Source organism: Elephantulus edwardii, unplaced genomic scaffold (genome assembly GCF_000299155.1).
Source record: "Elephantulus edwardii isolate Elephantulus edwardi_28Jun2011 unplaced genomic scaffold, EleEdw1.0 scaffold00166, whole genome shotgun sequence".
Taxonomy (NCBI): domain Eukaryota; kingdom Metazoa; phylum Chordata; class Mammalia; order Macroscelidea; family Macroscelididae; genus Elephantulus; species Elephantulus edwardii.
In genome coordinates, this window is record NW_006399916.1 from 2,928,733 (window position 1) to 2,953,614 (window position 24,882).

At 38.2% G+C, this 24,882-nt stretch overlaps 1 protein-coding gene across 1 annotated transcript in view; it reads right to left on the reverse strand.

The window, feature by feature from the left end:
* The window catches only part of RYR2 (ryanodine receptor 2 (cardiac)), an 814,526-nt gene that overhangs the window by 420,249 nt on the left and 369,395 nt on the right, over positions 1 to 24,882 (reverse strand). The window contains exons 23-25 of the mRNA XM_006895387.1: positions 24,299 to 24,403; positions 21,095 to 21,198; positions 14,146 to 14,229 (exon numbers count right to left, since the gene is read on the reverse strand). Of these exons, the coding sequence (XP_006895449.1) occupies positions 14,146 to 14,229; positions 21,095 to 21,198; positions 24,299 to 24,403 (293 nt within the window). The remainder of the gene's footprint in view (positions 1 to 14,145; positions 14,230 to 21,094; positions 21,199 to 24,298; positions 24,404 to 24,882) is intronic.

Here is a 24,882-nt window from a genome sequence, read left to right on the forward strand (position 1 = left end):
GTAGAGAGAATAGTGCAACAATGAATGAATGGAAACCCAAAATCTCTGTAAATGTTTATGAAAATTAATAAAATATAATTATAGAAAAAAAATGATCAAGCATAAGGGGACTAGAGAGGGATCAATAAGAGGGTGGCCTGCATAACCTTTTACCTTAGAAGATAGAAAGAAAAAGGAGACCCACTGCCACCAGGAAAGAAGGGCCATGAGCAAAGTGTATCCCTCTAACCCAAGGATTTTCTGCTAGGAATCTTCTAGAATAAGGAGATGATTGTTGCCAAGATACACAGATATCTCCAGAGAACAGATGGCCTAAAGATGCAGAGAAACAAGGATTTCCCCCCTTAACTGGGAGCCAAAGAGAAGAAATGTCTTCCTGTAGAGATTCAGCTGAATGACCTCCTGAACTAAGAAAGAGTAAATGTCTGTGAAAGCCTTTCCCTTTTGGTATTTTCACATTACAAAATAACTAAGACACATATTATCTTTGACATTGATGGATTTGAAATAAATAAGGAACTCAGGTAGAATGTTGTTGTTAGGTGCCATGGAGTCACCTGTAACTCAAAGACTCTATGAATAATATATCCCACGCCGTCCTCATGACCTCTCCCATGTTCAAGCCCATACTAAGTCACTGTGCCTCCCAGCATGACGTCTTTTTCCAAGGATTGGCTCCTTCATACAACATGGCCCAAACACATGACATGAAGTGTCACAATCCCTGCCTCTAAGGAGCAGCCGATTTGAACTTCATTCAAGAATTTTTTCTTTTGGCAGCCCAAGAGAGATTCAACATTCTGCCAACATCAAAGGTCAAAGGCAAAACGTTTTTGATGTACAAAGGGATTTAATCTTTAGAAAATCCCTTTCATTAATTGTATCCCCTCTTGCTTGTGCATTTCTGGTTGTATTTGTCAGCCTCTTTATATCATGGGCTACGCTTTCTAAGCTTAGTCTCATTTTGTCTCTTATGATTTGTATGGTTTGGGGCTTTACTCCCAGGTCTGGATTTGATTTTTGTGTCTGGTGTGAGATGTGGATCCTATTTTCTGCAGGTAGCAGTCCAGTTTTTCCAGCACCATTTGTTGAAGAGGTTGTAATTTAGTTGGTTTTCTTTCCTTCTCTAATATCAGTTAACCATAGATAGATAGGTTCATTTTCTGGGTTCTCAACTCTGTTCCATTGGTCTATGTGCCTGTCACTGAACCAGTAGCATGCTGTTTTGGTTATCACAGTAGTGTAGTAGGTTTTGAGATCAGAGAGTGATACCACTCCATTTTGTTTTTCATTAGTGCTTTGCTTATTTGGGATTTCTCTGCTTTACAAATAAACTTGAAAAATGCCTTTTCAATATCCTAGAAAAATTAAATGCAATTAATTGGTATTACATTACACATTGCTTTTGAAAGGATTGTCCTTTTCATTATATTGAATCTTCCTGTCTATGAGCAGGACATTTTTCCATTTATTTAGGTCTTTTATTGTTTCTCATAGAAGTGTTTTACAGTTTTCTTGTAAAGATCTTTTATGTCTTTAGTTAGATTCATTCCTAAGTGTCTCAATTGGTGGTTGGCTATTGTAAGTGATATTACTTTCTTGGTTTCCTTCTCTGTATTTTCTTTATTACTGCACAGGAATCCCATTTACTTATGGACATTGATCTTGTATCCTGTCATCCTACTAAATTGGTCCACCAGCCCTAAGTTTTATGGTTGAGTCCTTGAGGTTTTCTGTGTACACTATCATATCTACATATCACAACAGTTTAAACACTTCTTTGTTGATCAGCATGCCTTTTATTTTCCTCTCTTATCATAGTGCCCTCCTAAGTGCTTCCAACATAATATTGAATAGGAGTGATGCTAGTAGGCATACGGGTGTGGTCTCTGTTCACAAGAAAAATGCTTTTAGTATTCCTCCATTGAGAATGATAATGTCTCTTGGCTTTGCATATTTACTTTTCACTATGATAAGGAAATTCCCTTCTATTCTTATTTTGCTGAGTATTTTAATTAGGAAGGGTTGTTGGATTTTGCCAAATGCATTTCCTACATCAACTGCTAGGATCATGTGATCTTGTCATTTGTTTTGTTAATGTGGTGATTTGCATTTATTGAATTTTTGTTGTTGACGTTGAACCACCATTTCATACATGTTATGAATCCTACTTGGTCACGATGATTTTTTTTAATGTACTGTTGGATTCTATTGAACAGGATTATGTTAAGAGTTTTTGTATCTGTGTTTATGAGAGCTACTGGTCTTTCATTTCCTTTTTAGGTAATACCTTTGCCTGGTTTTGATATTAAGGTTATGCTTGTTTCATGGAATGACTCTGGGAGTGTTCCTTCATCTATTTTCTATTTTTTGAAATAATTTAAGTAGAATTGGTGATTGATCTCTGAATGTTTGGACCCATCTGGTCCAGGATTGTGTGTGTGTGTGTGTGTGTGTGTGTGTGTGTTTATAACCTGTTCAATTTCTTCTTTAGTGATGGATCTGCTGTTCAAGTGCTTTACATCTGTCCATGCCAATGATGGTAGTGCATGAGTTTCAAGGAATTTGTCCATTTCTTCTAGATTTTCAAGTTTATCAGAGTATAGCTTTTTATAATATTCTGATATTATCATTTTCATTTCCTCTCATTCTGTTGTGATGTCACCTTTATCATACCTTAAACAAGTTTTTTGTGTCTTCCCTTTTTTTTGTTTGTTTTTCTTTTGTTAAGTTTGCCTATGTTTATCAATTACACTGGTCCTTTCAAAAAAAAACAGCTCCTGATTTCAATATTTTTTGTGTTTTCTATCTTATTGATTTCAAGTCTTGTTCTTACAATTTCCTTTCCTCTAGAGTTTCTGGGTTATATTGTTATTCTTTTTCTATTTAATGAAGGCGCTGAATTAGGTCATTACTGTTGCTTCTTTCTTCCTTTTTTCTGTGTGTGCCTATTGCTATGAACTGTCCCCTGGACTGCCTTAGCTGCATCCCAGAGGTTTGGTATGTTGTATTTTATGATCATTTGTTTCAAGAAACTTTTAAAATATCATTCTTTAATTCTTCTATAACCCAAAGGTGTTCTAACAGGATGTTATTTAGCTTCTACATGGGTGGCTTTATAACTTTGTCCTCTTGTGGTTAATTTCTAGTTTTATGGCATTGTGGGATGAGAGGATAATTTGTTTTAGTTCAATGTTTTTTAATTTGTTGAGGCTTACTTTGTGTCCTAATATGTGATCAATTTTAGAGAATGTACCATATGCACTTGAGAAGAAAATGAACTGAGTTTTATTTGAGTGAAGTGCCCTGAATTAACTGACAAGTTTCAGTTGGCTGAATATATAGTTTGGTCTTCTGCATCTTTGTTAAGTTTCTTTTGAGTTGGCCTATCCTTTGATAAGAGTGGTGTGTTAAACTCTCGTACCACTATTGTAGTACTACTATTTAGTTCTGTCAATCATTTTATATATTTTGCAAGTCTATGGCAGCATCAGGGTGGATGGTAAAGAGATTAAAATTGTTCACAGCTTAGTTTGCTTGGCTCTACAGTCAACACTGTTGGCACCAGTAGCAAGGAAATCAACAGGAGTATTGCCATGGGCAAGTCGGCTGTTAGGGACCTCTCCAAAGTACTAAAGAGCAATGGTGTCTCCCTGGAGACTAAGGTGCATCTGATACAGGCTATGGTCTTTACTATCACTTGTTATATATCAGAGAGTTGGACCATGACTAGGGAGGATAGAAGGAGAATTGATGCCTTTGGGCTGTGGCGCTGGAGAAGAGTATTGAGGGTACCATGGACTGCTAGGAAAATAAACAGATTCATCCTGGAAAGGGGTAAACTGGGCAGCTCCTTGGAGTCAAGGATTCTGAGGCTCTGTCCAACAAACATTGGACATGTTGTAAGGAGGGACAGGTCCTTGGAGAGGGACATCACACTTGGGAGGGTGGAGGGACAGCACAGGAGGGGAAGGCCCTCTGTGAGGTGGATTGATTCAGTGACTGGGATAATTGGGATGGGAGTGTTAGTGACAGTGCGATTGGCACATGACAGAGCAGAGTTTATGGTTGTTGTACATAGGGTTGCTATGAGTCGCAAGTGACTTGATGGCACCTAACAACAACAGAAACATGAGTCACAGATAACTCGGTGGCACAAAACAATATCATTTGATGCATAGATGTTGGCTAAGGTTATGTCTTCTTGATCTATCGTGCCTTGTAACCCTCTGTCCCAACCTCCATTGCCCTGTTTGGTCCCATTGTATAGCTCTTTGTGTCTCTAAATAGATTTCCCCTAAGAGTTTAATCTTGTGATTAGATTTTGTGATGGGTACTGTTTTTCTCTTAGGTCCATTTCTATATTCTTTTTGTCACAGTAGAGAAATTCAGCTTATCACTGTATGTACATATTGTATCCTGCTACTTCACCAAACCAGTCAACTATGGCCAGTAGTTTTCTCGCTGAATCTTTAGGGTTTTCTAAGTATACTATCATATGATCTGCTTATAGTGGTAGTTTTACCTCCTTTTTGCCAATTTTCACACTCCTTATTTCCTTCACTTGTCTTATTGCTTTAGCTAAGATGTCCAATACAGTATTGACTAGAAGAGGTAATATTGAGCATTCTTGCTTAGTTCTTGTTATCAAGGAAAATGCCTTTAATCTTTCTTCATTGAGAATGATGTTGGCTCTTGGTTTTGCATATGTATTTATCCTACATTGAGGAAATTCACCTCTAGTCCTACTTCGTTGTGTGTTTTAATCAGGAAAGGGTGGGATCATGTGACTCTTGTTATTTGCTTTTTTAATGGATGAACTACTATAATGGATGAACTAATGTCTTTCTTATGTTGAACACTTGGACAATTGTATGAATCTCACTTGGTCATGGTAAATTATTGTTTCATGTGCTGTTGGATTCTATTGGTTACAATTTTATTGAGACTTTTTGCATCTATGTTCATGAGATATATTGGTCTACAGTTTTCTATTTTGGTGGTGTCTTTACCTGACTTTGGTATCAGGGATAAGTTTGCTTCATACAATGAGGCTGGGAGAAATCCCATTGTTTTTACTTTCTGAAATATTTTATATAGAGTTGGTGACAGCTCTTCTCCAAATGTTTGATAAAATTCACTAGTAAAGCCATCTAGTACAGAGCATTTTTGGGTTAGAAATTGTTTTATGATCTGTTCAATTTCTTCTTTTTTAATGGGTTTGTTCAGGTGTTCTACTTTAGTCTTTGTTGGTTTGGGTAGGTTGTTTTAAAGTTTTTGTCCATTTCCTCTAGGTTTTCATATTTGGTTGAGTATAGTCTTTCATAATATTACATTGTTAACCTTTTTATTCAGTTGGTTGTGTTGTGAAATTGCCTCTTTCATCTCCTATTTGGATTATTTATGTCTTTTTCTTTCCTTCTCTTTGCTATCTTTTCTAGCATTTTGTTGATTTCATTGACCTTTTGGAAGAACCACCTCCTGTTCTTGTTCATAGTTTCAATTATTTTTCTGCTTTCTAGTTCATTTATTTCTGTCTTTTTTTAATAATTTCATCTAGTTTAGTTGAGCTTTTCTTGCTCTTCTTTTTCAACATTTTGGAGATGCTAAGTTAAAGAATAAATTATCATTTCTTTTCTCATTTTGATATGTTTGTTTAATTATCATTTCTTTTCTCATTTTGATATGTTTGTTTATTGTTATGAATTGATGTCTAAGTAGTGCTTTGGCTGTTTCCCAGGGCTTTGGTAAGTTGTCTTTTCATTGTCATTTGCTTCAGGAAACATTTTTATCCCATCTTTACAATTTCTTCTATCACCCATTCATGTTCAGCTTTCAAATGTATGTTGTTTATCCTTTATCCCTTTGTTGATTTCTAATTTTGTAATTTTGTGGTCTGAGAAAATGTTTTACATTATTTTTACATTTTTAAATTTATTGAGCCTCGCCTTGTGACCTAAAAGTGATCTCTCTGGAGAATATTCTGTACATGTTGGAGAAGAATGTATACTGAGCTTTTTTGGAGTGCATTATTCTGAAAATATCTATGAGATCGAGTTGGTTGATTTTGTGTTTTAATTCTTGAACATTGTTGTTGATTTTCTGACAGTTCTACCTTTTCTTGAGAGTAGTATATTGAAGTCTCCTCCTATTACTATTGTGGTGTTGTCTATTTCTTTTTTCAGTTCTTATAATTTGATTTGTATATTTTTCAGCTCTGCCATTAAATAATCATCTAATTCAAAATGTTCCATGCCAAGCCATTTCAGTTCATCAATACCTAGTATGTAAATATTTATACATTTTCCATTTCTTCCTTAACAATGTCCAGTTTTCCTATACTCATGATTCTCACATTCCATGTTCTAGTCACTAGTGTCTGCTTAAAGCTGTTCCTCCTTCTTTGTGTTTCCATATCTGAGATCTCAGCCTCAATAGCCATGTCTGCTAATTTAAGTGCTAGTCTAAGTGTGCTCTATTGTACATAGGGTTTTGAAAGGCCTGTTATTTTCTAAGTGGATGGCCAATCCTTCTTCCTAGTCTGTCTTAATTTTTTTTTTAATAATAGTATCTGACAGACAAGAATTTAAAGAAAAGAGAAGATGAAAGACATTTACCCAATTAGAAAAATGACCGACAGATTCAATGTTGCTACCCACCCTTGCCATGCATATTTTGACCCACCGCTTTTCTTACTACTCCTTTCTACCCCCCACCTACACCATTCAACACCTCTCTCCCCTTAACTGCCCTTTATATGAAGGCTTACATCTCAAGCAGTCAGGAAAGGTGAGAAAAAATGGGGTTGGTTTCATAATTTAAAAACTCATTTCTAGATCTATCATGAAATACAATATGGTGAGTGACAGGATAATATCCATATGCATACAAAAAATCCAGTGAATACCACTATATCATTCAAATATATGCACAGACAACTAAAGCCAAAGAGAACAGAGAAAAGATTTCTACCAACTTTTGCAGTCAGAAATCAATCAAACATGCTGTCAAGTTGCATTGATAATAATGGGTGACTGGAACTCAAAAGTTGGGAACAGAGAGGAGGGAAAACATGGACTTGTTGACAGAAATGAGGCTGGAGATAAAATGATAGAATTCTGCACATTCAATGATTTATTCATTGCAAATACCTTTTATAAGAAACACAAATTCAGGCTATACACATGGATTTCACCTGATGGTATGAATAGCAATCAAACTGATTACATTTGTGAAAAGAATTGGTGGAGAAGCACAATGTCAGTGGTGAAAATCAGGACAGGTGTTGATTGTGAACAGACCAACAACTACTCATATTCAAGTTCAAGCTGAAATTGAAGAAAACAAAATCAAACCTACAGGAACCTAAATTTGACCTTAAGTCTATCCCACTTGAGTCTCAAAACCATCTCAGGAATAGGTTTGAGTCTTTGAACACCAATGATTGTAGACCAAATGAGCTGTGGAAGGATACCAAGGATATTGTCAATGAAGAATGCAAAAGAGGAAGAAAAGACCAAGATGGATGTCAGATGTGACTCTGAATATTGCATTAGAGCGCCGAGAAGCCAAAGCTAAAGGAAGATATCAAGAAATTAAAGAGCTGAGCAGAAAAGTTCAAAGGGTAGCTTGGGATGACAAAGCAAGATATTATAATGAAATGTGCAAAAAGCTGGAGTCAGAAAATCAAAAGGGTCAATCTCGCTCAGCATTTCTTAAGCTTAAGGAACTGAAAAACAAATTCAAGCCACAAGTGGCAATATTTAAAGATACTTTGGGCAGTATTAAATGATCCAAGAAGATGGAAGGAGAAGGAGTTGGCTGACACAGAATTTCATGAGATAATGTATAAACCAGAGCCTATGGTGATTGAAGGAGGAAGCTCAAATTGCTTTGAAAGAATTGGCAAAAACCAAGGCTCCAGGAGTTGACAACATACCAATTGACCTATTTCAACAAACAGAACTCCCCTAGATGCGCTCACTAAGTTGTGTCAAGAAATCTGGAGGACAGCCACTTGGCCAACTGACTGGAAGAGATTGATATTTGTTCCCATTCCAAAGAAAGGTGACCTGACAGAGTGTGGAAATTATCGAACAATATCATTAATATCACATGCAAGCAAGATTCTGCTGAAAATTATAAAAAAACAACAACCCAAAACACAAAAACGACTGGAACAATACATCAACAGAGAACTGCCAGATGTGCAGGCTGGGTTTAGAAGAGGACATGGTACTAGGGATATTATAGCTAATGTTACATGAATCTTGGCAATAAGCAGAGAGTACTAGAAGAATGTCTATCTGTGTTTCATTGACCATGCAAAGGCTTTTTACTGTGTGGATCACAACAAGCTGTGGGTGACTCTGAGAAGAATGGGAATCCCAGAACATTTGACTGTGTTTATGTGAAACCTATATTTGAACGAAGAGATAGTCATCAGAACAGAGCAAGGAGACACTGCATGGATCAAAGGCGGGAAGGGTGTCCGCCAGGGATGTATTCTGTCTCCATACCTTTTCAATCTGTATGCAGAACAGATCATTTGAGACACTGGGCTGAACAAGGAGGAATGTGGTATCAGGATTGGTGGAAGATTCACCAACAACCTGTGTTATGCAAATGACACAATGCTGCTTACTGAAACTGAGGAGGACCTGAAGCGCTTGTAGCAGAGAGTCAAGGATTGCAGCCTACAAAACGGAGTGAAGTTCAACATCAAGAAAACAAAGATTCTCACCAATGGGTCAAATGACAGCATCATTATGGATGGTAAAGAGACTGAGGTAGTTAACAGTTTTAGTTTGCTTGGCTCAATAAGTCAATGTTCTTGGTACCAGCAGCCAGGAAAGGAAGAGATGAATTGCATTGAGAAAGTCAGCTGTCAGGGACATCTCCAGAGTATGAAGAGCAGTGATGTCGGGCTGGAGACTAAGGTGCTCCTGATCCAGGCCATAGTCTTCACAATTCTGTTCTATGCATCAAAGAGGTGGACAGTAACTAGGTATGATAGAAAGAGAATTGATGCCTTCAAGCTGTGGTGCTGGAGAAGAGTATATATCATAGACTGCCAGGAGAACAAACAGGTTTGTCCTGGAAAGGGTGAAACAGGGCTGCTACTTGGAGGCAAGGAATCTGAAATTTCATCTGACATACTTAGGGCATATTGCAAAGAAGGACCATTCCTTGGAGAGGGACATCATTTTTGAGAGGGTGGAGGGACAGCATAGGAAAGGAAGACCCTCAATGAGATGGATTCATTCAGTGATAGAAGTAATGGGAGTAAGTGTGTCAGAGACAGTGAGGTTGGCACAGGGTAGAGCAAGGTTTAGGGCTCTTGTCCATAGAGTTGCTATGAGTCACAAGCAACTAGATGACACTTAACAACAACAGCAACAATCATTCAGTGTATAGATATTCATTATAGTTATGTGCTCTTGTTCTGTTTCCCTTTAAGAATGATATATAGTATAGTATAGTATAGTATAGTATAGTATAGTATAGTATAGTATAGTATAGTATAATATAGTATAGTATTATATTCATTGTATTGCATTCATTGTATTGCATTCATTATATATTCTATTCTATTCTATTCTATTCTATTCTATTCTATTCTATTCTATTCTATTCTATTCTATTCTTTATATATATTAGGCCTTCCTCATCTTTGTGATGGTTTTTACACTGAAATCCATTTTATCAGAGATTATTATTGCTATTCCTGCTTTATTCTGGTTGCCATTTGTGTGGTATATTTTCCCCCAACTTTATTTTTAGTTTTTCTTTATCTTCACTTTTCAGATGTATCACTTGTGGACAGCATATTGATGGGTTTCATTTCTTTATCCAGTCTGCTCCTCCTTTTCTCTTCACTGGTGCATTGAAACCATTCACATTCAATGTAATTATGGTGAGGGAAGGCTTATTGATATAATTTTGTTGAGTTATTTTTGGTGTTGTTGCTGATAATTTTGATCAATCCTTCTTTCTGTGACATCTCTGTGAGAGGGACTTCCTCCAGTGTTTCCTGAAACACAGGTCTTGTTTTTACAGACTCTCTTAGCTTCTACTTTTCTAAAAAGATCTTGCTCTCTTCATCATATATTTTTTTCAGATACATTTCTTTTTTAAAAATAATTTTAATGAAAGTTTACAGAGACTTAGGGTTTCCAGTTATTCATTGTTGTACTTTTCTCCCTACCCACCCCATCTCCCCCAGTTCACTCCTCTCCTTGAAAAGAAAGAAAAACTCTTTTATTGTTATGCAATCCCTCCCCCCAAGTCCACTCCATCCACTCCACTATGAGTCCTGACAAGAATACCCATTCATATATGCCTTTTAAACAGTTCTCTCCCTAATCTGTTTCAATGCAATATACATCGTTTCTCTTCTCCTTTTGTCTTCCCTCAACACTGATGTCAGTCCTGTTTTATAACAGTGGCCCTATGCAATATTTGTTCTTTTGTGACTGAGATATTTCACTCAGCATAATGTCCTCCAAGGTCATCCATTTTGCATAATATTTCATGAGTTCCTTGTTTTTCAATGCTGCATAGTATTCCATTTTGTGCATATACCAGAGCTTCTCTATCCATTCATTTGTTGATGGACACTTGAGTTGTTTCCAGCTCTTTGCTATTGTGAACATTGCCGCAATAAACAAGGGTGTGCATATATCTGTTTGGCTGGCAGTTACAGTTTCTTTAGGTAAATTGCCAATAGTGGAATTGCTGGGTCAAATTGTTTTTCTATTTGTGACTTTTTGAGAAAGAGCCATGCAGCCTTCCATAGTGGTTGCACCATTTTACACTCCCACCAACAGTGAATAAGGGTTCCAGTTTCTCCCCAACCTTGCCAGCATTTGTTGCTTGCTATTCTGTTAAATTTTGCCATTCTTACTGGGGTGAGATGATATTTCATAGTTGTTTGGATTTGCATCTCTCTTAAAGCTAGGGATTTTGAACATTTCTTCATGTGTTTGTTTGCCATCTGAATGATGGACAGTTTTGCTAGATACAGGATTCTTGGTTGATAGTTGTGTTATTTTGAGTGTTTGACATATGTCATTCCACTCGTTATTGCTAAGAAATCAGCACTCAACTTTATTTGCTCTTCTTTACAGGTTCTTCTCTAGCTGTTTTCAGAATTCTCTCTTTATCATTGGTTCTGGCAAGTTTGATTACGATATACTTGGGTGTTTTCCTTTTGGAGTCTATTCCATATGTGGTTCGCTCAGCTTCTCTAAGGTATATATTCTCTTCTTACACCTGTAAAGTTTTCTCTAAAATAACTCTTCTACAATTTTCTTGGTGCCTCTCTACCCCAACCTTCTTCTTGTTCTGAGATTCCAGTTATCCCGTTATTCTCATGTTACACTTCTTCAAAGTGTCCCACATTACCCTTAGGCTCTCTTCATTTTCCTTCCTTTTTGATTCTGCTGTTTTAGAAGGTTAGTGCTGAGATCTATATCTTCCATTTTGCTGTTTCTGTGCTCCATATCTTGAATTCTGCTCATCTGAGGAACTCATACTTTAATTCTGCCTTCTCCTGTTTGTGCATTTCTGGCTATATTTACAAACCTATTTGTGCCATAAATGACAGTTTCTAAGTTTAGTCTCATTTTGTCTCTAATGATCCTTATCATTTTGGGCTTGCTATAATATTTTTAGAGAAATAATTATTGTTGCTTTGGGCATTATTAGAATTGTCAGAAGAAAACTTTAATACTTAAGATGTATCATCACAGAAAAGAAAAAATCAATTTAAGCATATTTATGTTATAGAAAAGAATAATATGGTGATCAATCAAGGATCAATAAAGATGAAAATAGATTAATATTTTGTGGGGAAAGTGGATCAGCAATACAAATTAAAAAAAGGATTTGTTTATAGATAAATATAAAACGTCCTATTACTAATATTTTCCGTGGGGGCTGGGAACAACTATGGAGATGCTGGGAGGGTTACTTTACCACAGTAAAATACTTACCATAAATCAAGGTCCAGGGGCCTCAGAAGAGTGACTTGAATACTTACATATTTTTTGACACAGTGACATTTAAATACATAGTGACAATATACTACAACTTACTCACTGCCTTTGACTTGAATTGAATTACAGCTGACCTCATGGCTTACAGCCTACCCTTCTTTTGTGGAGTATCTAGTGGATTCGAATGACTTTTGAGTTAGCAGCACAATTCCTCACCCACTAGGTCACTAATGTGATAGAGGCTCCCAATGTGACACAGCTATAATTTACTGCATATTTTTCATCTAATACCTAGAAACTACCTGTAAAATATCATTAACATTTTTCAGAAGATGGGAAATCTGAGGTTTTGAGAAGATAAACACAATCAAATAATTAGGCAACAAAGCATGCAAAACCCTACAGTAGCATATACCTGTCTCGGATGTTTCATATCAAAATGAAGTAATAATACCCACTTTATACTTATGCCTCCAATATGAGGTATGCTCTGTCTTCAAATCAGAACTGACTCATAGCTGGACCTTCAACAAGTTTTCAGAGATTGCAAATCACATGGATGATTACTGGTCTTTGACCTTTGGAACAGCTGGTGGATTCAAAGTCCATGTCTTGGTTGGCAGCCCAACTCCCTACTCACTATGTCGTTAGTGTTCCCTATTTTGAAGGGTGGAAGAGCCATGTAATGAACTATATATATGGATGCATATGTGAATACACACACACACACACACACACACACACACACACGGAAAACAACACACATTTTATGACAAATCCATCCTGGGCAGTGTTCTAGTTATGGGTGAACTGCCATAGACTTGAGGGGGCTTCTAATACAGTTCAGCAACTTCCACTTTTGAACCCGAATTTTATAACATCAACTTAGCAACAAGATATCTAAGCTATGGTATATAGAGATTGCCAAATACAGCAATAAAAACACAATCTGGACAATTTTGAAACAGATGAGAGTGAACTGTTTAAAAGGAATATATGATTAGGTATTATTTTCATGACAAGAGTCCAGAGTAAGAGCTGCATAGTAAAGGGGACTTGGGGAAGAGACGGGGGAAAGAGTTGTAGAACAATGAAAGAATTTTTTTTTCTCTTCAAGGAGAAGAGGTAACTGGGAGGAGGGGTAGGTAGTGAGGAAAGTGTGCAACAATGTATGAATGGAAATCCAAAGTCTGTAAACTTTCATTAAAATAAAAAAAAAGTGAATACATTAAAAAAACCCACCGTCTGGAGAGATAAAATTGATGAATGGGACCTTCTAAAGAATAAATCCTTGTGTACATCAAAACACTTTTCTAACAGAGTGAAAAGAAAACAAACTGGGGAGGGGGAAATTGGCAATATCATTTCAGATAAGGATCTCATATCAAAAGTTTACAGAATCATATAGGGCCTCCACAAGGAAAAGACTGAGAATACAATTTAAAAATAGGCAAAAAATATAGAAAGAAATTTTAAAGAAAAAGATGTCCAAGGGACACATGAAGAAATGCTCAAAATTACTGGCAATAAGAGAGATGAAAATCAAAACCACAATGAGATACCATCTCACTCCAGTAGCAATGGCAAAATTTAACAGGACAGCAGGTAATAAATGTTGGAGAGGATGTAGCAAGATAGGCACTCTCATATAATGTTCATAGCAGTGTTATTCACCATTGCAAGAACATGAAACAGTCATGGTACATTCACGCAATGAAGTATTATGCAGCTCGCAGGAGCAATAATTTTGTAAATTACTACCTAATGTGGGAGTAACTGAAGAGCATTTTGCTAAGTGAACTAACTCAGTCCCATAAGGACAAATACTCTTTAAGATCATACTGTAAAAAAAAAAAAAAAAGATCATACTGTAGAACAAGGGTAGGGATGGTGGGAGCAGAGGGGTGAGGATAGGCGGGTGTCAGGGAGGAGTGTTAATCATAGGGTTGCACAATTTGATGGGGGGTGGTGAGGAAAATAAGAAAGATCCAGTGTGAAAAACAATACATATGAACTTCGTAAATAAACCAGTATAAAATAATAATTTGAAAAATATTAACTTGTAAAAAAACAAAACCAACCAATCAACCAAACAATCAAAACCAAGGGCAAATCCAGCCTAATCTTGCTTAAACATTCAACTTACTTCTTGGGTAGTTTCATTTTCTTCACTTTTTCATCAGCATGTTCATCCGATATGCCCACGTGGCATCCCAAAGCCAATAAAGTCCTAGGAAACAGAACCAGAGGGGTGTCACATTCATTTATTCCACACGTTCAGAATTACTCCATCTTACAATGATAAACTATAAATCTTAACACCTTATCTTGAAAGCAGAGATAATTTTTTAAAGAAATAAAGGAAATTTCTTTTATTAATGTATGTGTTGTTTTTGTTGTACACTGTAGAGTCGGAACTGACCCACATCTGATTCTCCATTGGGTTTTCAGAGGTGGAGATTGCCCATCCTTCTCCCGTGAATATAATATTTAGTTATTATAAATATTAACAGAGCTCAGGTGCCCTAGTGGCAAGAAGCTTCTCTGCAAGCCCAAAGGCACGCAGTTCGAATCCATCAGTTGCTTTGTGTAAGAAGGACAGGCAATCTCTTTCCATGCAATTAACTGCTCTGAAAACCTTTTGGAGGGTCAGCTATGGGTTGCTTCTAACTCAATGGTACGTAGCAACTAATTTTTACCTGGCAATAAAGCATAAGACATTAATAACGGAAAGAAAAAACAAACAAAACAACCCTATACTGAGTAAGTCTAGATCCCAGGGTTTTTTCCCCCCCTAAAGGCATCAATTGCTATCATTTCCTTGTACTTCTCTCTGTAGAAAGAGCAATTATACATAAGCTTAAGTCTGTTTTATGTGTGTGTGCATACACATGTATACACACACACACGCACACACTCTTTTTTACTTGTTCACTTAATTTTTCTTTTCACTCAAATGAGTATATACATGAGATATTGTTTATAATTTTCAATTTTTATTTTATAACTTTTATATTATTCATTCTCTTTAAAAAAATTGTTCTGAAGTGTCTTAGGATGTTTGTAATCTCTCCATGCTAGTCTTTGTTATTTGCAGACAATCAGAAACAAGGACAATGAAACTGTGCCTCACAAACCTGGGGTATGCTATTAGGAAGCACCAGTCCTTGGAAAAATAGAACGTTCTTGCAAAGATGGAGGCTCAGAGAAAGAAAGGAAGACCCTCAATAAGGTGAACTAACACAGTGAGCCTCCCAACATGCTCAAGTATCTCAGAGATGATGAGGATGGCACAGGATAGGGTAAGGGTCAGATCATAGGGTAAGAGTCAGATTCATAGGGTCTTTGTCACTCATAGTCAGCTCAAGAGCATCTACTAATAATTGTGCAATAAACATTAGGTACTTTCAAGTCTAGTATGGCTCAAAGCAACCCAATGATCAAAAGAGCTAACCTTGTTCTATCCTGAGCTATCCCCACACTTCCTGACACACAAGAGCCCGTTGTGTCAGTCACCATATCAATATACCTGTTTGAAGGTCTTCCTCTCTTTGTAGACCCTCCACCTTTACCAGCATCATGTCTCTCTCCAAGGAATAGCCCCTTCTGGGAAGATGCCAAAAGTATGAGGGGCAAAGCCTCATCATTCTTGCCTCCAAAGAGCACTCCAAATACTCATGATAAATTAATCTCAAAAAATCCATTGCTGAGGCTGTAAATCTATTGAGAAGAGATTGCTCATCTTTCTCCCTCTGAACTGCTGGTAGATTTAAATGGCCAGAGAGGTGTGGTTTCTGGGTTAACACCACAATGCCCTACTTCTACATCACCAGAGCTCCTGATAAATCCCTAGATGTTCAATTACCAACTCAGAGGGTAATATGCATGCTAAAAATTAACAAATATTGCCAAATGTCTCTATGAGTTGGCAATAATTTACATTCCCACAGAAATGCAAGGAAGGTCTGGTGGCCTAGTCCATAGGGAATGGTGTGCTAACTAGAAAGGTTAGGTTCTCCAGCAGTTACATCCACCTGTGGCCCCAAGGGAAAGAGTGGCAGTCTTCTCCTATTTCAATTTACAGCCTTGGAAACCTGCCAACCTGCTGGAGGGATAACTATGTGTCAGTACTAAATCAGTGGCAATGACTGAGGAATTGATGTATATCACAGACTATTTCCTCATACTTTCTCTAAAATCATGGTCAAATTTTTTGACCTGTGTTAATTGATAGACTGAAAGGAGTATTTTATTGTAGTTTTAACTTGCACTTTCTGCATCCTTTATCCCAGACAAATCTGTCACTGCATCATTAGTAGCTATCCAATACACTCAATTACCCAGAATGTGTTTCCTAAAATATATCAAGTGTTAAATTTGGCTCACAAAGGAGCACTGGTGGCACAATACAATAAGTGCTGGGCTCCTAGGCAGGTGAACTCAACTATTCACCTGACAAAAAAACAAACAGGCCACAGAGTGGAAGACATGCAGAGCCTGAATATTCTCTTCTAGCCGTTTTTAAAATATTTTGCTTGCAGAGAAAGACAAAATATGGCCAACCTGAGTGCCACGTGAAGCTAGCCCCCTCACAACTGGCCTTCAAACAACCTTAGTTTGAGTTCTTGTTCTACTTCCTTTATTATTTTTTCAATCTTGAGCTAGTTTGTTTACCACTCTGGAAGCTCCTTCTTCATTTGTGGACGGGTAAAGTCATAATTACAATTAGACCACTTGGTGGAGAGGAAGGGGCAATGATGGCGGCACTGGAGCCTGAAGTGCTGTCCCCAGCTGCAGTCTCTGGTAAGGCTCAAGGTCTGAACCTTAAAAGAGCCTTGAGTGGAGAGAGCTATTTGGCCCCTGGGGAGAGCAGCCTGGCGGAGAATGGATGCTAGGCCCTTAGGTAGAGCCACTCAGCCCCTGAGGGGAGCCACCTCCCCACCCCCACCCACACCCCGGAGAGAGCCACCAGGTTCCTGGGAAGAGTCGCCTGCCAGGGGAGAGTCACCTGGCAGGGGAGAGTCACCTGGCAGGAGAGAGGCACCTGGCAGGGGACAGGCATCTGGCAGGCAGGAGCTCCCTTGCAGGGGAGAGCTGATCAACCCCTCAGGAGAGCTGCCTGGTATATATGAGGAACTTTATCAAAGCCACTTTCCGCTATCTCCTCCTCCAGTAGGCCTGTAAGTAACACTTCCAATTTCCTTTTCTTTGTAATTCACAAGTTTGTTTTTTCTAGGTTTGCTCCCTTTCCTATAGGTAATCAGAACCCTGAGCCTGGTTCCAGAGACTAAAATTGCCAGCTAAGGAAACAAAGGTGGATGGAGCCTCAAAGTTTAGCCAGACACTCCCATTGAACCCACCCATGTAAATACCTGCACCTAGAGTGCAGAAAATATCATGAAAATATCTTCTAACTGAACAAGAAGGCATGCAGCTTCAACTCAAGACCACCAGTAAAGTTGGCTCCCCTTCTCCTTCATCTCAATGCCCCTGTTCAGCATGAAGCAGTCAGAGAGTCTGTAGTCCTATTCCCAAATAGGAAATCCACCAAAAAAAAAGACAATTTCTTCTTTTTAAAAAGAGAAATATCTATTGTGAACAAAGTCACAATAAACATAGATGTGCATGTATCTGCGTGGGTGGTAGTTCTGGTTTCTTTAGGGTATATTCCCAGTAGTGAAATTGCTGAGTCAAATGGTATTTCTTTTTTTTTTTTTAAATTTAGGTTGTTTATTTTTCATTTCAATGAACATCTACAGAGATTTTGGGATTCCATTCATTCATTGTTGCACCCTTCTCCCAGCACAACCCCGCCCCCCCTTTGCTCCTCTCCTTGAAAAGCAAAAGAAAAACTCCCTCATTGGTACAAAATCAAATGGTATTTCTATTTGCAACTTTTTGAGAAAGCGCCATACTGCCTTCCATAGTGGTTGCATCATTTCACACTCTACCAACAGTGAATAAGGGTTCCAGCTTCTATGCAACCTTGCAAGCATTTGTTGTTTGCTGTTCTGTTAAATTTATCTCATAGTAGTTTGATTTGCATCTCTCTTAGAGCTAGAGATTTTGAACATTTCTTCATGTGTTTTTTTCACCATCTGAATGTCTTCTTTGGTGAAGGGCCTGTTCGTATTCTGTGCCCATTTTTTAATTGGGCTGTTTTCCTTTATCTTGTTGTGCTCGAGTATTTTATAAATTCTAGATATAAGTTCCTTATCAGACATGTCATTACCAAATATTTTTTCCTAGTCTGTGTCTTCTCTTTTTACCCTGTTGGGGAGGTTTTTGGATGTGCACAGGAATTTATTCTTAGAAGGTCCCATTAATTTATCATGTCTTGGTTGTAGGTTTTTCAGAATGCTTGGAAGACTGTTTATATTGTGGATTAGGGCTTCTAGAGTTCTTCCAAGCTTTTCTCTAATGAAGTTTATAGTCCTTGTTTTTAGTCCTAGGTCCTTTATCCACTTTGAGTTGTTTTTTGTGAATGGAGTGAGGTGTTTATAGTGGCTTTGTTCACAATAGCAAAGAGCTGGAAACAACCCAAGTGCCCATCAACAAATGAATGGCTAGAGAAGCTTTGGTTTATTCAAACAACGGGATACTATGCTGCTTTGAAAGCAAGGAACTCACAAAATATTACACAAAATGTGTGATCCTGGAAGACATTATGCTGAGTGAAGTATCTCAGTCGCAAAAGGACAAAAACTGCATAGTGCCACTGCACTGAAACAGTTGAGGGAGAGAACTATTTAGGAGGAATATATTATGAGGTATTGCAAGAGTCCAGAATGAAAGCTGCATAGTGGAGTGGACTGGGAGGGGGGATTGTATAACAATGAAATAATTTTTTTAAATTTTTTTTTTTTTTTTTACTTTTCAAAGATAAAAGCAAACTGGGGGAGATGGGTGGGAAGGAAGTAAAGTGTGCAACAATGAATGAATGGAAATCCAAAGTCTCTGTAAACTTTCATTTAAAAAAAAGAGAAATATCTATCACGAAAAAACCCTAAACAACCCCTCCCCCCAATAAAAAGCAAATGAGACAGATTTACACACTTAGAACCAAGAAGTCTGAATCTACTTGACAGCTGCATACACTAACTCTCGTAGTGTGAGCCACCCAGAGACACCTTGGAGAAGAGGCTTGTCAACGAACATGTAAAAAAACAGCTGTTAAAAAGCCTTTGGAGCACAATTCTAGCTAGACCTTTGGGATTGCTGTGGGTTTGGGCAACATTTGAAAACTGATCAATGAATAATAATGAATGAAAGTTTGATGCCTTTGGGTGTGTTACTGAAGAGTAATGACTATCCCATGAACTGCAAGGATAATGAGTTTATCTTAGAGGAAGTACAACTAGGGTGCTTCTGAGAGGCACGAATGGCAAAACTTCATGTCACATACACTAGGAACACTGTCAGGAGGGTCAGTCCTTAGAAAATGACCTTGTGCTGTGAAAGGTGGAGTATCAGATAAAGAAATACCTTTAACAAGACAGACAGACATAAAGACGCTCACTAAGGGCTTAAGCATCCCAGAGATGGTAAGAATAACACAGGGTTCCTAAGTCATACTGGACCCAATGGTTCCCAACAACAAAACCATGGCAACTAGAATTAGCTGATTGGGGTTGGGTTGTTCCCCCCCCCCGTATTTGTTATCAGGAAGTTACTTAAAAAAAAAAACACACCAAACCTAAAAAAACCCAAACCAAATAAACTGTTGTGTTCAATTCAGTTCTGAACTGGAAACCCCTTGTTTATCTGAGTAAAACCATGCTCCATAGTTTCCAAACCATAAACATATCACCTGGCCTTTCTTCTCAGGTACATCTGGGTATATCTGAAGGGCCAACTGTCTACACAAACCAGGGACTCTACAAAGTTACAGAACTCACTCTGTGCCCAATGCGTTTCTCGGTTTTAATTAATACTACATCTTTAAACTGGAATCCTGTAATCTGAAAGACTTTTTCTTTTCAGGTCCTGGGCTGCTTATAACAATGAAAACAAGTCTTCATTCTCCATTCAAAATGGAAACAAACAAAAAAGGGAAAAAGGCATGTTTCATACTTAACAAAACACACATGAGAATATATGACCAAACTTAGCAAGGATAGAAAAGAGATAGAAGTAATGTTGCATGCAAGCTTCTAAACACACTCTGAATTTCTCTACATTAAAGTCTCCTACAAATCCTACAAACAAACTCTCTGTAACTGGTCCAGTGTGTGCTTCAGCCCTCTTCCTGAGCAATCCCCACCAACTCCTGCAGAGCACCCTTGTAAATCTTGACCAGAGCATCACGACATTTAACAACAAGTCACATCTACATCTAATTCCCAACAGATACTTATCCCAGTCTGATACTGTTGATGATGTAGGTGCCGTCAAGTATGACTCATAGTGACCCAACGATCAACAGATTGGAACCCTGACCTACCCAGTGACATCCTCACAATCTCTGACATCATTCCTGCAATCACTGGGCCATTCCACCTAGTTGAGTCTTTCTCTCCTTTGTCATCCTTCTACTTTCCAAGCATGACATCCCTCTCCAAAGAATAACCTTTGCTAGTAACATGCCCAAAGCATGTGAGACAAAGCTGCATCATCTTTGCCTCTAAGAAACACTCTGGCTGCACTTTCTCTAAGACATATCTGTTTGCTCTTTTGGCAGATGAGATATTCAGGACTCTTCTCCAACACCATAATTCAAAGTCATTCTTTTTCTGCCATTTTAGTCATTGTCCAACTCTCAGGTGAATATCAAGTGATTGAAAAGATCATTGTCTGGATCAGACACAATTTAAAAAGTTTGAGGGTAAGGAGTTATGCTGCAAACACAAAGACATGAGGTTCACCTCCACCGACTACTATGATGGAGAAAGATAGACAATCTCCTCCTATGAGATTTATAGCCTCTGAAAACCAGCAAATGGTCAACTATGAGTTGGTTCCAACTTGAAAGCATGTAACAACCACAACAATGAGCTATAATTAAAATAGTTTGCAGCTGAATTAAAGTAACAGCATCAGTACCTTATTACTTCCAGATAAGGTAAATTAGCGAGAGAGAAGAAAGTTCAACTCACTTGAGGGTCTCCAGGGACATCTGCAGGTTGTAATTGCGTTCTTGCTCTGGGAGTTTGGAGAACTCCACCAGGCAGGGGTGCTGTCTCTTGTTGTCATCTCTAACCTGAGACCAGACCGAAAACAGGCATGTAAATGGAACAGTCTAAAAGGGAACCCAACTGAATGACTCAAGGGGAGGTGAAAGTAGAGGTGAAGGGAGAACAGAAACCAACCACCACCCCAGACAGACCTCTGTCATCTGACAGGAACAGGCAATATTTGAAGGGAGTGGTATACACTGGCAGGACCTATTTTTACCTGTGTCTGTTCACCATGTGACACAGTTCATTCACCTCCCAGGTGCATAAACCTCCTCGTATACAATCTCCTGCCCCAGAAAACCAAGTGGTTCAATCTCTCAGGCCCTTCCAGCATTGGTTTAAATCTTATTTCATAACAAGGCTTGCCTCGTCTATCTACCCTTCTTTTGGTCCAATGATAACCCTTAAATGCCATTTAACTTTTTAATCTCATTTTTATTTTGTTATTACCTTTTGATCATATTTATTGTAATACTAGAGTGCAAATCATTAACTCTATCAGTTGCTAGTGGAAAGAATGGAAGTTTGAGTTGCTTCCTTGAAAAAAAAAAGGCTGGAGAAAGATGGACAATCTCCTCTCTTGAAATTTACAGCCTTTGAAATCAGCCAATGAAAACCCCAAATCACACATTTCTACTCATACATTCAGGGGTTACTGTGAGTTGGAACTGGCTGGGCAGCACCAGTTTGTTGTTGTTGTTGTTGTGTGCTGTCAAGGCAGAACTAACTCTTAGCTGACCTTCCAGAGGGTTTTCGAAGGCTGTAAACTGCACGGGAGGAAAATACCCATCTTTGTCCCATAGAGAAACTGGGTTTGGGTTGGCAGTGCAACTCCTTATCAACTAGGCCACCAGAGCTCCCTGTGCCTGAAGTAGTCTAGAATAACAGAGTGTAAGGTTGGCATCCATCCTTTTCTTTCTCTCCAGCCTATCATTCTCTTTCACTTATCTTGGAACCTATGGAGAATTTTGCCTTTAATTCCTCTTGCACTTAACTCTGTATGCATTTATAATCTTTCTCTTCTGCCTGACTTTAATATACAAATCATGTCTTTAACAACCTCACATTGCCTCAAGTTTTAACTGTCAATGAATACACAGCTGGATATTTAATAAGTATCTAGTAATCTGACACTTAACTAGTAATCTTGTAAATGGAAGCACTGGTGACATAGTGATAAAGAATTGTGCTGTCAACCCAAAGGCATGTGGTTCAAACCCACCAGCTGCTCCACGGGAGAAAGAAAATCAACATCTGTGCGATTTGCTGTCTCTGAAAACCCACTCAGGGGTTAGCTACGGGTCAGCCCCAACTCAATAGTACACAGCAGAAACCACAATCTGATAAATGACTAATCATTAGTTAACTCATGAAAAGATACTACTTCTGATCACAGATCAACAATCACCTGACAATTTCTCACATCTCATAGTGAAGTGGAGGAATTGCTGGGAGGAGCAAACATTTAAGGACTCAGCTACTAGCCAAGAGTTCAGCTGTTAGTATGTGTCCAGAGGCCACATCCTAGATAGAAGGGAGGCCACAGTGGTGGAAACCCCGTGGAAGGCAGTTCTATTTGGAAGACACATGTTCACCATGAGGGCAACTAGTTTTCTGGTACTAGAAGTCAGGACAGTAAAATTCCAGTCCTAGGTTTGTCACTTAATAGCTGACCTCAGTTAAGGCATAGGTTGACTCTACGAGCATTCTCCATATCATCCCAGTGTAAAAGAAAAAAATGACAGCTGCTGTAATGAAGATGTAACCTAACTCACTGTATACAAGAGTGCAGGGACAAGTGCAAGCAAAACACCAGAGCCACTGCCATTGAATCAATTCTGGCTCATAGTGATCCGGGAAGACAGAGTAGAACAGCCCCATAGTGCTTAACATGCCGCAGATGACGGTAATACATCGGGGGGCGGGGGGGGGGAGTGTGTTTCTAAGCATGGTCGTCAATTTAAAAGTGTGTAGCAATATGTTAAGAGACTATAATCACTACAGAAGCAGATTATTTAATCTTTCTCCCATCAGCGACTGGTGGATTCGAACCACTCATTTTTAATATACATACTCTTGGTTAATAGTTGTATTCTTTAACAACAGCACCAACAGGGCTCCTTGTGAGAATGCAAATGATGAAATGAATAGCTGAGTAACACTGGGATGTGTGGCATGTAATACAGTGTAACTGTTAACACAAATTACAAAATGTTCTTAAGCAAAAGCCCAATGCAATTGACTACTGGATAAATTTAAAAGTGTTTATTTTTCAGTGAAGCACAGTAAGTCCTATAAGCTTTTGGATTTGGAACAACCGGAATCATGAAACAAAAGGAATGAAAAAAAAAAGAGCATGCTAGTATAATTCAAGACAGCTCTGGTGGCTTATTGGTAAGGAATTGGACTTCTAGCCCAAAGCACAAGGTTCTAATCCATCCAGGGGAGAAAGATGGATAATCTCCTCCCGTGTGATTAACTGCCTCTGAAAACCTACAAGGAGGGTCAGCTATGAGTTAGACTCAATGTGATTGTACAAAACAATAACTAACAACTGTGGTTCTTGCCAAAACCATTTAGATGAAACATGAGTAGTAAAGTGGTTGTTGTTTTTAATAAATTATATAGTGACAAGTCATAATCAGAAATCTTTAACAAATAATCATCTGAAAACATATTCAATCATGACTTCTAAACCTTTCCTCCACCTGTGGGATCAACTGTCCCCAGGACCTGAAGGTAGGAACAAGGGATTGGGCTAAAAGCCGGAACAGAAAATCAACTACTCGACACCATTTTCAGTTTTCACTTTTGATATCCATGAGATCCTTTTCAAGTAACTCAGAAATCAATGTCTATTATCTGACTAGGTTCAACATGACTTGAAATTATGATGTGCAGACCAGAAATTGATAACTTTAAATTATCTAGATAATTCTTATTGGACTTTTTCAGTAAGCCATTCTCCCCAGGAAAGAAAAATTACACAAGGACTAAAGTGTAGAGGGGAAAAAAATCAATCCAATCATTTCTTGCCAGTGCACAGTGGAATAAATGAGAAAAGCTGAGTTTTCACAAAGCTGTGCTAAAAAGAATCTGAAAATAAATTTGAGGATGATATACCGGACCATACTGCCAGCCAAGTTCAATCTTATTCACAACCCAGAGTTCGTGGATATTCTCTGCAAGTTTTTCTCGTATCCTCTCCAGGTGAGGAGGTAACACAATCTAAGAGAAAAGAAAAACAAAAGGGGGAAAAAATTAGCAGTAAGCCAATAGTATTCAGTGTTAGCTGTCTTTACCCTGAAGGAAGTTAATAAAATATGCTGTCTCCTAAACCACTGAAACATAAATGGACCATTTATCACAGGACAAGCTTGAGATAATAAATTCTGAACTACTTTTCTTCTAACAGCTTGTATTTCCAAGGGAATTTATGAGCAGAAGTTAGAAAAGACTACTGAAGGGGGCAAGTGAAGACTCTCAATGGATGTGAGGAAACTACCCAAGTGTGCATTTTGTTTGTTTAGTAGACTAGAAAATATTTTGGTGATCTTAAAATCAACTGACCAACATCCACAAGCTGGGGCTAAGGCAATATGGTGCTGAGGTATCCACTACTAATCACGTTTTTATTATTGGGTGCCACCGAGTTGGAAGTGGCTCATGGCTGATCCTCCAGCAGGTGTTTTATTATTATTATTATT